Source organism: Syngnathoides biaculeatus, chromosome 20 (genome assembly GCF_019802595.1).
Source record: "Syngnathoides biaculeatus isolate LvHL_M chromosome 20, ASM1980259v1, whole genome shotgun sequence".
Classification (NCBI taxonomy): Eukaryota; Metazoa; Chordata; class Actinopteri; order Syngnathiformes; family Syngnathidae; genus Syngnathoides; species Syngnathoides biaculeatus.
The window spans coordinates 16,761,761-16,777,848 of NC_084659.1; the positions used below are offsets into that span (position 1 = coordinate 16,761,761).

The window sequence follows — 16,088 nt, forward strand, 5'->3', positions numbered from 1 at the left end:
GAAAAAAAGACAAAGACTGAAATTAGCCATTTCTCAATTTATATACTGTAAAAGCACACAATACATATTTTTAAGTTACATTATTAAAATCTAATAACATGTGGTGTATTTGTTATGTTTCCTCCAAGTCGGTTACTTTACATATATTTCCTCATCTTTGATTTATTTGGGTTCAATTTTTATTTAATTTTAGGTTCGTCCATTTTATTGTCAATAATAAAAACATGAGTAAAACAAAAAAATACATATACATGTATATAGAAAAAACACCATTGAAAATGAGAATAAATGATCAAAATTACACTTACAGCATTTTATAGAAGCTACCACATTTATGAATGACCTTCCCATGATTAAAAAAAATAATAAATCGACCCGAGTGTAACCATACAACTGAATAAATGAAAAAAATATTTTTAAATAGACATAAAAATACAATGTTAGATCAGGGTAAAAATACAAAAGGATATCAAAACACTTAAAAAAATACCTAATAAATTGGATTGAGTTTAATAAAGTAAAAAAAAGAAATTACATAAAATGTATTTTTTTTTCTGTTAAACAATTGGTTGTTTACCACATCTATGAAGGACCTTCCCATTATTAAAAAAAATAATAAATAGACCTTAGTGTAACTACACAACTGAATATATGAAAAATTATTTTTAGGCATAAAAATACTAAGTTTGATCAGAATAAAAATATAAAAGGATATAAAAACACTGTAAAAATACCTAATAAATCGGATTGAATTTAATAAAATGAAATAAAGAAATTACATAAAATATATATTTTTTTCTGTTCAATAATTTGTTGTTTACCACATCTACGACATTTATGAATAACATTCCAATTATTAAAAAAAAAAAATCAACCCGAGTGTAACTATACAACTGAATATATGAAAAATTATTTTTAAATAGACGTGAAAATACTAAGTTGGATCAGAATAAAAATATAAAAAGTTATAAAAACACTTAAAAAAAATACCCAATAAATCGGATTGAGTTTAATAAAGTAAAATAAAGAAATTACATAAAATGTATTTTTTTTCTGTTAAACAATGGCGTGTTTACCACATCTACCACATCTATGAATGACCTTCCCATTATTAAAAAAATAATAAATCGACCCTAGTGTAACTATACAACACAATATATGAATTGTTTTTTTTTTAAATAGACATAAAAATACTAAGTTAGATCAGAAGAAAAATACAAGAGGATATAAAAATACTTTAAAAATGCCTAATAAATTGGATTAAGTTTAACAAAATAAAATGGAAATTACATAAAATACACATTCTTCTGTTAAGCAATTGGTTGTTTAATTACTGTTATAATAATTAATTAATATTCTAAAAATACTGAACCAGTTTTAGATTTCTGCAAATGCCTGCTGACCATTCACTGCCAAAATGAAAATCTGCACAACAGTAATAGTGTGAGCGCCAAATTGGCCCCTCCCAAAAAATACTTTAGAGATAATAACCCAAACGCCGTGAAATATTCTCGACTTTTTACGAGCGCGCCGTTCTCAAAAGGCTCCGTTGTCGTGTCGAGCATCCGCTTCCTCCACATCTGCAACATGTTTTGCGACCCCACATCCACCGAGAATAGAAATTAAAAAAGCATTTGCAGCAAAAAAAAAAAAAAAAAAAAGGAAAAATGAAAAATACGGATCAGTTCTGGTGACATTTATACGCTGAGGCCTTTCATCTGCATCTGCATTTTTCTGTAATTAATTTCTGAGGTTGCTTGCTTTCATATAAAACTTCTAATCTGAGGAGACTGCGTGTAGTCTAGTTTTAGCTTTGATATGAAGTACCGCATGCAAATGCATTGTGTAATAAATGTGTAACGCGATCCACTACAAAATCTGACTTTACAAATATAATAAAGCCGCGTTTTTTGATTGACACGTCAATGCGCGGTGGTCCACGACTACTACGCTGCATCACACTGAGAGCCCTTTCCTCATATTTGGACCCTTTGTGGACCCCAAGGAGGTAATACGGTTATTCGGGCCCCCTCGGTGCGACACAGCGGAGTGTAAATTTCGCCTGAAACCGCAGGAGGGTTGAACCCGTTTAAAGAAAATGCCCAGAATTTCCGATTAAATACGGTTAAGCGCTCCTCACGCTGACACATCCCTGGCGCGGGATTTGAGCCTCCGAGTTTTTTTTTTTTTTTTTTGGTTTTTTTTTTTTCATAATTGTGCACGCCGTGGTTCCAGCTGTATTTAAAGTCAGCCTTGGCAATATCAATGGGAGCAAGTGTACCGAGTACTCGTGTTTGACTGCTAAATGAGGTCCGGGGGCACATTAAGCAGGTCTTCAACGTCATCTTCGCTCCATGACCGAGAAATATTTCCACGGATTTATGGATTTCACGTTTGACAGCCAATTATGTCCCATTTGGTAGGATGAGACATTCAGGGGCCGCTGGAAATCTCGTGGCCCCGGTATATTTCTGGGTTCCTTCCCCAATGATGAGTTTGACCCATGTCGTCATTGTTGTGAGCGTTAATATAGCATCGTTTTTTTGGGGGGGAAGAAATTACTGAATATGGTTTGAGTGAATATTTTTGTTTAAATACACAATGTTGCATTCTCTCAACTTTTCCGGCGAGAGAGTGAGAACAAGTGCAAAGGAAGACATCGTGCCTTGAGATACGAGTTGAATTCGTTACGTGGCCATGCTTGTAACCCAAAACGTCTCAAATCACGGAAATGCCACTAATTTCTTCCAGGAAAAAAAAAAACCTCTATAATATTGTAGTTTTTAACAGCGTACAGTGATGACGAATGATGAAGAATACACGCAAGTGAATTTTGGTATAGTGTCTGTCTACGTGTGTTGCGTCACCATTTGTGTTGAGATGTTTGACTGCTAAATGAGGTCCGAGCAGGTCTTCATGTAATTTTCACTCCATGACAGAGTCATATTTCTACGGATTTATGGAGTTCACGTTTGACACCCAATTATGTCATATTTGGTAGAGTGAGACATTCAGGGGGCCCTGGAAATCTCGTGGCCCCAATGTTGCATTCTCTTTTGTTTATGAACAACTTTGTAGGCAAGAGAGTGAGAACAAGTGCAAACGAAGTCACCGTGCATTGATATACGAGTTGAATTTGTTCCTTGGCCACGCTTGTAACTCAAAACATCTCAAATCACCGAAATACCATGAATTTCTTCCAGAAAAAAAACCCCTCTCTAATATTGTAGTTTTTAACAGCATACAGTTATGGCATAATTAATAAGAATGGTATATTGTCTGTCGACGTGTGTTACGTCACCATTTGCGTTGAGATGTTATGGCAAATGAGGTCCGAGTCACATTAAGCAGGTCTTCAACGTCATCTTCGCTCCAAGACTGAGTCATATTTCCACGGATTTATGGAGTTCACGTTTGATGTTAATATAGCCTAAAAAAAAAATATATATATAATATATATATAAATAAGAAATTATTGAATATAGGTTAATTGAATATGTTTCTGTTTAAATATACAATGTTGCATTTTCTTTTGTTCATGAACAACTTCGAGAGATTGAGAACAAGTGCAAACGAAGACATCATACCTTGAGATACAAGTTGAATTTATTCCGTGGCCACGCTTGGAACTCAAAACATCTCAAATCACCGGAATGCCGTGAATTTTTTCCAGAAAAAAAAAACTCCATCATATTGTAGTTTTTAACAGCATACAGTAATGACAATTAAATAGAATGTAGAATTTAACATTTTAATCACAAAGGATGACGGATACACGCCAGTGAGTTTTGGTATATTGTCTCTTTACATGTGTTGCGTCACCATTTGTGTTGAGACATAATCTGTTCCAGGGGTTAAAACGCCACGACACCGATGCAATTCGTGAGCACGCCGAGGGTATTTTGCCTCGTGTGCTCACATGAAGCTCAACCAACATCAAGGCAAATACCCGACGCGTAACTGTGTACATTGGATGTTTAGTTCGACTGTAAACATCAGCTGGGAGTGGCAATAAACAGCGTGAAGCCTCTTTTTTTTTTTTTTTTTTTTTGCATGTGGGTCTGGAACGTATCACCCGCAATTAACGGTGGGGTGGGGGGTGGGGGGTCACTGTATAGCTGAAGGCCCGAAGTACCATAAAATAGTTTTATGACCAGACCAGTACTTCCCTTGCTTGGCCTCTCGCCTTGTCAATCACCATCGCCAAGCAGATAACGTCTCTTCTGTCAACTCCCTCAGCAGACATGAAGTCATTAAGGCTTTATGGCCGCTCACATCCCCGATTTGATATCCCCCCGCTTGGCGGCGGACTTGCTCCCCCCCGAAACTCAAACTTCTCGTGTCTGAATCGTGAAAAGAAACAGATATCGCGGCGCGACTGCCAAGACTTTAACGCACGTTATTAAGAGCTATCTTGGCGTTTGGAATATGCGGTTGGGAGGGGTCAAGTCGGAGTGAAAGTCGCACAGGATTCGGCGTCCCGGGCGCCGCGCATCTGATTGGAGGGTTTTCAAAACGGGGGCAAATGAGCCCCCCGGAACAATCTTTGCAGAGAACAAACTGCGTTTTATTCTGTTTACATTCTCAATCAATCGGAATTAAGGGGCCGCTTTCCTCCGGCAGCGTCTCGCATCGTATTTGGAATCGGGGTTGATTTTTTTTTTAAAAATGATCGCCTTGCGGTTTGAAAGATTTCAAAGTACACTCCCCCGGAATGAAAGCGGGTGCCGGATGAAATATGTACATTGTCCACTTGTGTAGCACACTAATAAAACAGCTCAGCTATTTACTTCACCGTCCCACAGCAAACACTCTCATGAAGCGAGATGGCAATAAGCACCTCTTTTTGTGTTGATAAATACATTTTGCTCTCAAATTGGACACAACTTGGAGGCCTGATGACGTCACAAACACAGAGGAATTACCTGGGTTTCAATCTGCAGGCGCTATCCCCTTTACGGCCGCCGGAGGGCGCAAAGATGCTGACGAGTCCGAGGCCAGGACAGCTCGAACAGTCAACTCTCAACACTTTGCTGAAAAGACAAATGAAAATTCAAATATTAAAAAACAATCTGTGTGTGTGTTTTTTTGGGGGGGGGTTAAGTAATTTTATTTGTTCTCGCATTTTGTACTTGCGGCACGGTGGATCAGTCGGCTGATAAAGCGTTGGCCTCACAGTTCTGAGGACTCAGGTTCGATCCCGGCCCCGCCTGTGTGGCGTTCGCATGTTCTCCCCGTGACTGCGTGGCTTTTCTCCGGGCACTCCGGTTTCCCCCCACATCCCAAAAAAACATCCAACATTAATTGGACACTCTAAATTGCCCGTAGGTGTGATTGTCTGGCAACAAGTTCACGGTGTCCCCCCGCCTCCTGCACCTGCCATAGGCTCCAGCACTTCCCAAAACCCTCGTGAGGATAAGCGGCAAAAGAAAATGAATGGATGCATTTTGTACTTCCTTGAAACCAAAACTAAACCAGACGTCAGCTTTACAGTACTGGAAACCTATACTGCTTTATTTCCTATTACCCACCCACCCCATTTTCCAAGTCGCTTATCCTCACAAGGGGCGCAGGAGTGCCTGAGCCGATGAATCTAACTTGAAGTGGGCCAAGACCAGTGTGGTACATAGTCTCCCCCTAGTGGTAAGTAACGAATCAGTGAATTCAATGTTCAAATTGCATGTTAGAGAGTATATTTGTTTCATACAGGTCAGTTGTATTTAAATTTTACATACTTTCATCTTTTAAGAACTGTTTTAAAGCAATGACTGAGTTACAATTTTTAACGTACTGTAGGCACACTGCATTTTAAGCGAATCCTTAAGTAATATTTGGTGAGCCGCATCGAACATTCTACAGAAAAAAGGGGGTCAAGCATTAAAAAAAAATTAAAAAACACTTCTCAATCTTTATTCTTAACAGTTCAGAATAAGACTGGTGACGCAGCCTTCGTTCTCCCGGGTGTTTTGCATATGCTTCGGCATGTCTAGTTGAGTCATAAAGACAGGGTTAGGGCAACTGGGTGACAGATGTACTAGTTTCCTTCCCCTTTGATGTCAGTTCAGAATTATGTTTTAATAAAATGATATCCGATGTTAGACTATTTTAGCTCAGTTGCCGACAAACACCACTGAAACGATGGTAGCATACAACACTCAACTTTTTCAAGCAGAGGGGCCACAAAACGTTACCCGCGGGACTCAAAAGGCCCCTGAGCTGCAAGTTTGAGACTCCTTACATTGACTGTCCATTGGGGCGAACGGTTGTTTGTTTACATGAGAAGGTGAAAATTCCAGGGTGTACCTGTACAATCTCCAGCACCCTTGCGATGCTATGAGGATGAGCAGTAGACTGGATGGATGAACTTAAAACTTGCCTTTGTTTTTTTTTTTTTTTTTATTTTTAATGAGCACTTAGGCCTACTACACTATTGTATTTTAATGTTGTACAGGACAATCGTACCTTGAGAGTCCGATATTTTGGGAGGATGTCAAATGTAAGTCAACCAATAGTCTTGATGATATTTTATACCCCACTATCACCTGGAATGTGGTGTAAATCAAGAGAAACTCGTTGCATAAAAAAATAACTGATGAATATTCAATATTATTGGCAGGTATAGAAGATGACCAAAATTCAATTTTGCGTCTGTCCAATGAAGGCGTGGGTCGGGGGTGTGGGGGTGGGAAGGCCACCCCTTCGCTCACCCTCGCAAAGACCCACAGCGCCGCTCTGTGGACGCGCGCAAACCGAAGCCCACCCGCCCACCCACCTCACCCACACCCGCACCACGCCCACCCGCCGCACTCTCGCGGCCCAGGTAGGAGCGCGCACTTCGGGCCTCGGGATGCAGCAGCGGCTCACCCACGGCGCACAGCCAGTGGAGCGCGGAGCTGGAGAGCCGACGGGCGAGCCTTGAATCCAAGACCTACCTGGACGATTATAAAAGGATTTTATTCCTTTTTTTTTTTTAAACAATAAGGAGAGGAGCTCAAGTTGCGTTCAATGCGCAACCATGCTCATCATCTCGTCTCGCAGCGCGCTGCTGTCCGTCTACTACCCGCAGATCTTCCTCATCCTCACCAGCGGTAGCTACCTGTACGTTCCCTTTTCCTCCCTTTGACCCCCCCGCCCCCCCCAATAGCGTTGGATTAACATCACTTTTAACACACCGGTTGCGCACGCCGAGCCGAGCGCGGGCGCAGGTGCCGGACGCGAGGAAGCGAAGCGCCCTGGTTTATTTCCACACTGACTTATTTGGCTTCCTCTTTTTGGTGAGACTGAATATTTTTAGAAATGGAGGGGGGGAAAATATGTAACTCGGAATATCGAGTCAGTCAAATCTTACGTTTGACCACAAAGGAATCGCAGAATATGTGTGATATTTCCATAGACGTGGACGGTGATCTAGTTTGTCCTATTTTCTATCTTACATTCGTGGTTGTCTTTTATTGACACGTCAGATAAATCAACCCCCCAAAATATATGATAATTAATTATTAGAAAAAATGAGCAATGATACCAAACTAAAGTTGTCTTTTAGAATCATACTTTGACAAGTGAATTTCCAAAAATACAACTTTCCTTTTGTAGTACATCTTTGACTGGAGAAAATATCCATTCATGTATCCATTTTCTTTGCCGCTTATCCTCACGGGGAGTGCTTGGAGCCTATCCCAGCTGTCAACGGGCAGGAGGCGGGGTACACCCTGAACTGGTCGCCAGCCAATCGCAGGGAATTTCGAGACAAACAGCCGCACTCACAATCACACCTATGGGCAATTTAGAGTGTCCAATTAATGTAGCATGTTTTTGTGATGCGGGGGGGGGGGGGGACTGCAGTGCCCGGAGAAAACCCACGTAGGCACGGGGAGAACATGCAAACTCCACACAAGGGTCCTCAGAACTGTGAGCCCAATGCTTTACCAGCTGAGCCACCGTTTGTTCCAATAAAAACATTTTTAAAAAATGCAAGGGTGTCGGATATATGTCATCATCCATCTTTTAATCGGGCAAAATGGAAAGGTAGAGAGTACGTATGTAATGTCTCCCAAGTTCATGGATGTTCGAGGGGTCCAACCCCAATAATCAAGACGAAATAAACGTGGTTCTGACCCGTGAATTAACCTGCAGGTCTCTTGTCTACGCACAGGACGTTATCATCCGTGGTCGCGCTGGGCGCCAACATCATCTGCAACAAGATACCGGGCCTGGCGCCGCGCCAACGGGCCCTCTGCCAGAGCCGCCCGGACGCCATCATCGTCATCGGCGAGGGCGCCCAGCTGGGCATCAACGAGTGTCAGTACCAGTTCCGCTACGGGCGCTGGAACTGCTCGGCCCTGGGCGAGAGGACGGTCTTCGGACAAGAGCTGAGAGTAGGTCAGTCCGTTTGCAACTCAGTACCGACTGTTCATAAAGGTTCTTCTACAGTACTGTACATAGTTTAGAATACTCATTTTTTTTGAGGTTTTTCTTTCCCTTAAAAGTCGTACAACGGGAAACTAATCAATGGAAAATTACAAGTCTGGACCTTTTTGACGCCAGGGATATGCTATCCATAATCAAGAATCAGACATTGTACACCCAAAAAGGTCCAACCTGATAAAAGGCCGTTGAGAAAAGTTAACTATGCATCTTGCCAAGCTCCGAATGTACCTTCAAATACATAGTACCTGAGTAAAAATACCCCAAAAAGTACAGTCTGCACGGTACCCCTCAGAGCTGAATTCAGGGGGGTATGTACCGTTACCAGGACCAAATGGGGTACGGGTATGCTCTCGAGCTGTGAAAACAGAACAGCAAGAACTATTGCGATTAAGTATTGTTGACCCCTAAAAGTACGAGGGTCATACAATATTGTATTTAAAGGTAACAGTTATGCGCCGATTTCCAGCAGGTTGGAGCCCACTCTCCTTCCCCACAGAAGCTCCTCATTGCAAAGACCCCTTATATAAATTGCGCTGCGATGTTGCGGTCGTGCTGCGGGTTTGGACCCGCGTTTAATCTCACAGCTCTGGGAGCAATCACTTTGTTCCAGAGAGACAGACATCTGGATCCCTTTGCTTCCTTTGTCAAAAGGAAATGTCTCCTTTCACTTTGTGGCGTGTAAAAAAAAACGACTACGCTCGTCCTCTCTATGGAGGCTCCGTGTTGATAAACTGATCCTGCACTGATACGCAGCGGCGGGAAGTAACAAAGTACAATTTGGTACTGTGTCGAAATGGATTTTTAAGGGATCTAGACCGTACTCTGTGCCCCTTTGTCAAACTGGGCCTGACAGACACCACATCTTCAAACCTTTCTGAATTGACTTTATCGGGTCTTACGCCACCTCGGTTTCCATATCTATCCTTCAAACATAAACGAGCACAAGTGACGAGTCCCAGTTTTGTTTCCCCCCCGCCAAAATGCCTCGACCACGTCGACCCAAACGGCACTTATGCACCATCTGTACCACTTCGCCTGATTGACCACCGGGGGCCTTTGAACTCATTAAGTGTTGAAAAAGAGCCCGGGTTGAATCACGCTAACCGCTAATTGAAGGCAGGCCCGGCAGCTGGATGGCAACAATGCGCCGCTGCTGTACAATCCAAACAAATCACGGCGAGTCGAGATGGCTGCTCGGCCGTCACGTGCGCCTGATGCCTTGAGAAATGCTCCCTGCGCAATATACGAGGATTGTACAGATTTAGCCTGATGAGAGAAGGCTTCGGAGTTTATTAGTTATGGATGGGGTGGGGGGGACCACAGGCCTGATGGTTTCACTTTGTCAGGTTGGAGGGGAGCCATCAGAATCACTCCTACTCGAGACGCTACGCATTAATACCGCGGCCTGTTGAGAGGACGCATTACACTGATTGGCCAGGGCGCATATCCTATTACACCGACCAACCGTGGTGCCAGTAAATTAATTCCCCCACCCCACTCCCCCTCTCAGCATGCCATAAAATATATGGGTGTTTATTCTCCAGTTCAAATGGTGACACGAGAAGAAAGAAAAAAAAAAATCCTTGGGAATGGGCATGTGTCAGTCAAGACCGGGCCACGGAGGCTTTCGGCAACGTAGTATCGCTTGCAAAAACAATGTGGGACGCGGAAGACGGACACAGCAAGACACTTAAGCAGTGTGAGAAATCCCATTGATGAAACACGTCAAACATAACAGGAAGGCTTATCCAGAAAGAAAAAAAAAAAAAACTCTTTCGGTCAGCCAGTAGATGTCACTTGGACAGTAAGTGAACCATAACTAGCTTGAAGTTATGGACGCTTGACGAAAAAAAAAACGGGGACCAGAAAAAAGAAAGAAAAAAAACTGGGAATGATTGCAAGATTCCGCAAGTAGCGGTTAATCGAGGACAGCGTCGTAATTGAGTCGAAGGGGGGTTGGGGGGGGGGGCATCCTTGAAAGGCTCAGCGGTTCGATATGTGGGCAACTGGTCCAATCTTCTAAGAACAACATTTCTCGAGAGATAATTGCCAAGAATTTATGGGGATTCCGTCACCGACAAACCATAATCTCCATAAAACATCCACAGAATGCATCAAAATCAAGCCACGAAAAAAGGAGAATCCAACGTTGAACGGCCTTCCCTCGCGACGTTTTCGAAACTGACATGAGTCTATCAGGGACACTACAACGGGGGGCTTGCAACGGCTTTGGAAAATCATTTTCAGCAAATGCGATTCTGTCCTGCAGCTAGAAAAGTACAAATAAATAAATAAAGAGTATTAAAATAAATAAAAGTATGGTGAGACTCAGCCTTGCAAAGGGAAAACCATATATCAAAAACATCCACAAGTTGAGTTCTGGGCCCCGGGCTCAGTCCGAGATGACGCAAAGTGGAAAAGTCCGTTGTGGTCAGGCGAGTCCGTGTTTCAAAAAATTGGTTTTGGAAATCTTGGCTTTTCGTGTCCTCATTGACTAAGAAGGCACAGGAACCATCCAGATGCTTCCCGATTTGAAGGCAAAAAAGTCCGTGATGGCTTGACGTTGTTTCAGCAGCCGACGCGATCACTGGCAATTAAAAACCTTCGTCGCCGCTTGTGCGAGATGCAGAGTCGTGTACTGCAAACCAGATGAGGTCTTGTAATTGAGGCCACATTCTGGATGTGGTACATGGGGAAAAAAAACCTGCTGGCCATAACTACCTCACACTCACTACAAAACACCAGAGGTGGGCCCGTTCGGGTATGTATCATATGAGGTGGCTGGGGGATCTGATCCGTACGCCTCACTGGTGAGGTGTTCCGGGCATTCCCACCGGGGATGACCCAGGACACGCTGGAGAGACAACGTCTCTCGGCTGGCTTGGGAACGCCTCGGGATCCCTCTGGAAGAGCTGGAAGAAGTGGCTGGGGAAAGGGAAGTCAGGGTATCCCTGCTGAAGCTAGTTCCCCCGCGACCCGACCCGGAGAAGCGGTAGAAAATGGATGGATGGATGGAAGTGGAGAATGATTCTATGTCTGATTGATGGTTTCTATAATTGCAATGTATATTTTTAGTTTGAGGGGGGTAGATTGAGTTGGGTAAGTCCTTACTGAAGGCCCAGGTACCAAATGAACGACCTCCCACCCAGTGTTGATTTTACCACAAGCAACGTTGAACTCAATCAGTTCTCTGCCGACTTTTCTCCAGGCAGCCGGGAAGCGGCTTTCACTTACGCCATCACGGCTGCCGGCGTGGCCCACGCGGTGACCACGGCGTGTAGCCAGGGCAACCTGAGCCAATGCGGCTGCGACCGTGAGAAGCAGGGCTACCACGACCGGGAGGAGGGCTGGAAGTGGGGCGGTTGCTCGGCCGACGTCAAGTACGGCGTGGAGTTCTCGCGGCGCTTCGTGGACGCCCGTGAGATCAAGAAGAACGCCCGGCGCCTCATGAACCTGCACAACAACGAGGCAGGGCGGAAGGTACTGGGAACGCAATTGATCCGATTCAGTTTGTTAATGTGCATGGTCATAAAACAGTTTTTCCAAAACACATTACAATAAATAGATACAGTTCACATCATATCACAATAACTCTGGCAGTCCCAAGTCAGGTTCTCCGATTAATGGAGTCTTACCTGCAGTATCTGGTCTTCATTAAGCAAGAACACTAATCAAACGAGATAAGGATCTTATTGGCCACTTTATCTCAGCTCTACTTGTGTACAGTACAAAACCTCTCAGTCCTTAACTCTCAAATTCAAGTTAAGTCTCAAGTCATCAAAACAGTGACGTGACTCAACCCGAGTCCAAGTCGCGATGACTCAAATCTCCATTTCTGGTCTATCTACAACACACCTGTTGGAACCTGACCAGGGGTACCGTGATCCGCCATGTATCACCGGAGTTACGTTCCCGACCTGCCCGTGATTGGTAAAAATCTAAAATATAGATGATTTTTTTTAAAAAAGTGATCAAACAGGGGATGAGGGGATGAGATTCTGCCCCAAGTGGAGGAGTACAAATATCTTGGGGACTTTGTATCGGACCGTTGTGGCAAAGAGGGAGCTAACTCGAAAGCCAAAGCTCTCAATTTACAAGTCGATCTATGTTCCTACCCTCACCTACAGGCATGAGCTTTGGGTCGTGACCGAAAGAACGAGGTCCCGGGATACAAGCGGCCAAAATGAGTTTCCTCGGCAGGGTGTCCGGGCTCTCCCCTTAGAGATAGGGTGAGAAGCTCGGTCATCCGGGAGGGGCTCAACTTCGAGTCGCTGCTCCTCCGCATTGAGAGGAGCCAGATGAGGTGGGTGGGGCATCTGATCCGGATGCCTCATGGACGCCTTCCTGGTGAGGTGTTCTGGGCATGTCCCACTGGAAAGAGACCCCGGGGACGACCCAGGACACGGTGGAGAGACTATGTCTCTCGCCTGGCCTGGGATACCCCTCGGGATCCCTCCGCAAGAGCTGGAAGAAGTGGCCGGGGAAAGGGAAGTCTGGGCATCCCTGCTGAAGCTACTTCCCCCGCGACCCGACCCAGAGAAGCGGTAGAAAATGGATGGATTTATGGAGAAATCACACATTTGGGACTGTGATATAAAAGTGTATTAGGAGCACGTCATCAGAAAAATAATCAAGTACATTGTAGATTCCTGAAAAATAAACTGAAGTGCAGAAACCTACTATTTGTGCTTTGGGACGTTCCACCAATGAAATGCGATGACAGTACTTAACAGGTCCACAGAACTAATACATTGCGTGTGTGAACAGATCCTCGAAGAGAGGATGAAGCTGGAGTGCAAGTGCCACGGCGTTTCCGGTTCCTGCACCACAAAGACCTGCTGGATCACCCTGCCGAAGTTCAGAGAGATCGGTTACCTGCTCAAGGAACGCTACGGCACCGCGGTCCAAGTCGAGCCGGTCCACGCATCCCGCCTCCGCCAGCCTTCCTTTCTCCGGCTCAAAGAAGGCCAGGGCTACCAGAAGCCTACCGACACCGACCTGGTGTATCTGGAGCGCTCGCCCAACTACTGCGAGGAGGACAGGGCCACGGGGAGCACGGGGACGCGGGGCAGACTCTGCAACGGGACGTCCTCGCACACGGACGGGTGCAACGTCATGTGCTGCGGCCGGGGCTACGACACGCACCACTACACGCGGGTCTGGCAGTGCAACTGCAAGTTCCACTGGTGCTGCGTCGTCAGGTGCAACACCTGCAGTGAGAAATCCGAAGTTTTTACCTGCAAGTAAAAAGGTGTTAATGGAAAGAGTCAGGGGATTTATTCAAAGTATTTATTCAAACATTTTGCACAATTTTGACATCCTTCAGGAGAGGAGGTGTAAACCTCACTTTCCACGCTGGTATGAAAATAACCTGCCAGAGAAAGGATAAGTTACGGAAAGGCTTTACATCTTGACAAAGTTGAAACCGACAATACAGAAAAGATGTCTAAAAATATGTATCGATGGGATTTCGAGGGGGACACTGGGAACACGCTTAACTGGAAATGCTGCAGTTCAAATTGAGGTGGGGGGGGGAGACACACACCGATGGCTAAAAAGCAGGAACAAGACTGTAAACCACACTGTATTCTGTTTGAACACTGAAATTAAAAGTAAAATAATTTATGTTACGCTTTGTTTGCATAACTCTAGAGGATGGAAATGACAGCGACTCACCACGCTTTTTGCTTCTCTTTTTTTGAGCTACTGCTGCAAACTGGACTTCTGCGGCGTCTTCGGTGTCGATGAAATATTCAGCCAACTCCTGTCCTTGGTCACCACGATCAGTAATCTTCACGTCACGTTTAAAGCTATTGATTAAGCACGGGGTCGGGGGTCTTTTCTCCAGCTCGCTCTATTTTTAGCATCCAACCACGTGTGTGTGTGTGTGTGTGCGTGTGTTTGTGTGAACAGCACTTTCCATCTCGACTGTGTTCATTGTTTTGTTTTCGTACGGCTGAGAAAAGCACGCAAGGCCCGCCGGAACGCCACCGGGGCGGCGCGGCCAGGTCGGGCTTACGGCGGACATTCCCATGAATGGCTCCCACCCGGAATTCCACGCTTCCAGCGCCGTTTAAGCCCGCCTGGGTGGATGGCATGTGATTTAACCACACAGACCAAAGGCTGGGGGGGTTGGGGGGGGGTGAACCACTCAAAAGGGCCTTGCAGCTATTTTTGGCCCATCACCCATCATGTGTTAAATAATGTTTATTTAGGCTTTATATAACGGACAAAACCATTTGAAGAGTATATTTTTATATGAGGAACGTGGCACTTTATGTCATTTATAAATGGAAAGGACGTCGCCATTGAATAAGTGTTTAGTAAAAAAAAAAAAAAAAAATTGTTTTACTATTGTTTTGTGGAAGGGAGGGGGGGGTGTTACATTCGAGAGCTATAAATTATTCGGGGGTTTACACCGCTATTCCTAAATTGTAAATAGTCCACGCGTTAAAGATTCAGAAATCCAGTCAGACTGAATTTGCGCAGGTTCCGTGCAGATTTCAGGGTTTTTACAATTATTGTCAAAGCAACTTTGATACGCCTCGTTTCTTTATTTCCCTGATGCATTTTGAGCTTTCTCTTGATAACTGTTGTGTTTTGTTTGTTTTTTGGTCGCATCTGGTCTTTCTTGACTTCAATAAAGTCCTTATGAAACGTTGTGGGTAGCGGACAAATGTCTTTATTAAGTCTTATCCAAATAGGAACTTTTTTTTTTTTTTTTGCTGGAGATAAAAACACAATAGGGTATAAAACGCTGATATGGGAAACCCTAGAAGTTGTGGCCCTGGCTAATATGTTAGGAGGTGACCAGACGTCCGTGGCGGCGCTGAATGACTCGGGCAGCCTCTTTCCTGTGGGGCTCAAAAGCATTACAGCCAGCCGGTCGAGCGCGAGTAACCGCTGTTTTGTTAGCTGTCTGAAAATCCTCGGGGACCGGAACCGCGTAAAGCTCCCTGCGCTATGGCGGCGCATTGAGGGGAGAGGCCGAGCGATTGTTTCAGTGCATCGTGTCATTAACAAAATGGGAGACAGAGCAAACAGGGTGGGGGCGAACGAGCAAAGCGGCGCATTGTTGAAGTGTCAGGACGGTTCAGCTTATCGGGTCGGGATTCTGTTAAACTAACGCTTCTCTGGTTCCCTCTTCTCACATCCAGAGTTACCGGGAACAATAAATTAGAGGTTCTATTTGATAAAGCTGGAGTGAAGTTCATTTAAATATAGTGAAGAAAAGCTGCACTGAGAAAGAACCTATTTCTTGTTCTTCTTCTAAGCAATTCGCTAGCTTAAATGTCTTGAGCCCTTTCGTCGCTGCCTTTGTCTACAAACAGTAAAATTGGTTTGGATAACATGCCGAAGAGTAATATGAACAAAATTGGCAATACTGTCATCCACAAATCGTACAACTTTGAAAAATACTGTCATGTAAGTTTTGTTTTTGTACATGAGTCAAAACTCATACGGGTTCGACGGCTGAGTTGGGAGTGACTCATAAAGTCTCAAATTTAACCTTCAAGATTCTGGCAAAATTCAAGTCGAGCCAAGTCCCCCGCTAAATTCCAACCAAGCAAGTCAAGTCAAGTCATTACGCTGTCTAAGTTAGAAGTCACTCAATGTTGCTCTGTCACATATGAATCACTTTGTACACGGTATCTATTCTC

General features: G+C 44.3%; 1 protein-coding gene across 2 annotated transcripts; it reads left to right on the top strand.

Moving 5' to 3' along the window:
• The first annotated feature begins 224 nt into the window (after positions 1 to 224).
• LOC133493501 (protein Wnt-7b-like) lies at positions 225 to 14,764 on the top strand. 2 transcript variants are annotated; one of them, XM_061806935.1, is made up of 5 exons: positions 225 to 253; positions 5,105 to 5,146; positions 8,156 to 8,379; positions 11,636 to 11,907; positions 13,195 to 14,764. In XM_061806935.1, exons 1-5 carry the CDS (start codon positions 225 to 227, stop codon positions 13,672 to 13,674), a joined length of 1,047 nt encoding a protein of 348 aa, XP_061662919.1. In that variant the 3' UTR covers positions 13,675 to 14,764. The 2 variants fall into 2 exon arrangements, with proteins under 2 accessions (XP_061662919.1, XP_061662918.1); XM_061806934.1 differs by lacking the exons at positions 225 to 253; positions 5,105 to 5,146 and adding an exon at positions 7,016 to 7,098 and having other exon boundaries at positions 8,153 to 8,379.
• Positions 14,765 to 16,088: the final 1,324 nt, after the last annotated feature.

Coding starts and splice junctions, on each gene's coding strand:
- LOC133493501 (XM_061806934.1), top strand. CDS start 7,016: ATGCTCATCATCTCGTCTCGCAGCGCGCTGCTGTCCGTCTACTACCCG. Junction 8,380..11,635: donor CGGACAAGAGCTGAGAGTAG/GTCAGTCCGTTT, acceptor ACTTTTCTCCAG/GCAGCCGGGAAGCGGCTTTC. Junction 11,908..13,194: donor ACAACGAGGCAGGGCGGAAG/GTACTGGGAACG, acceptor GTGTGTGAACAG/ATCCTCGAAGAGAGGATGAA.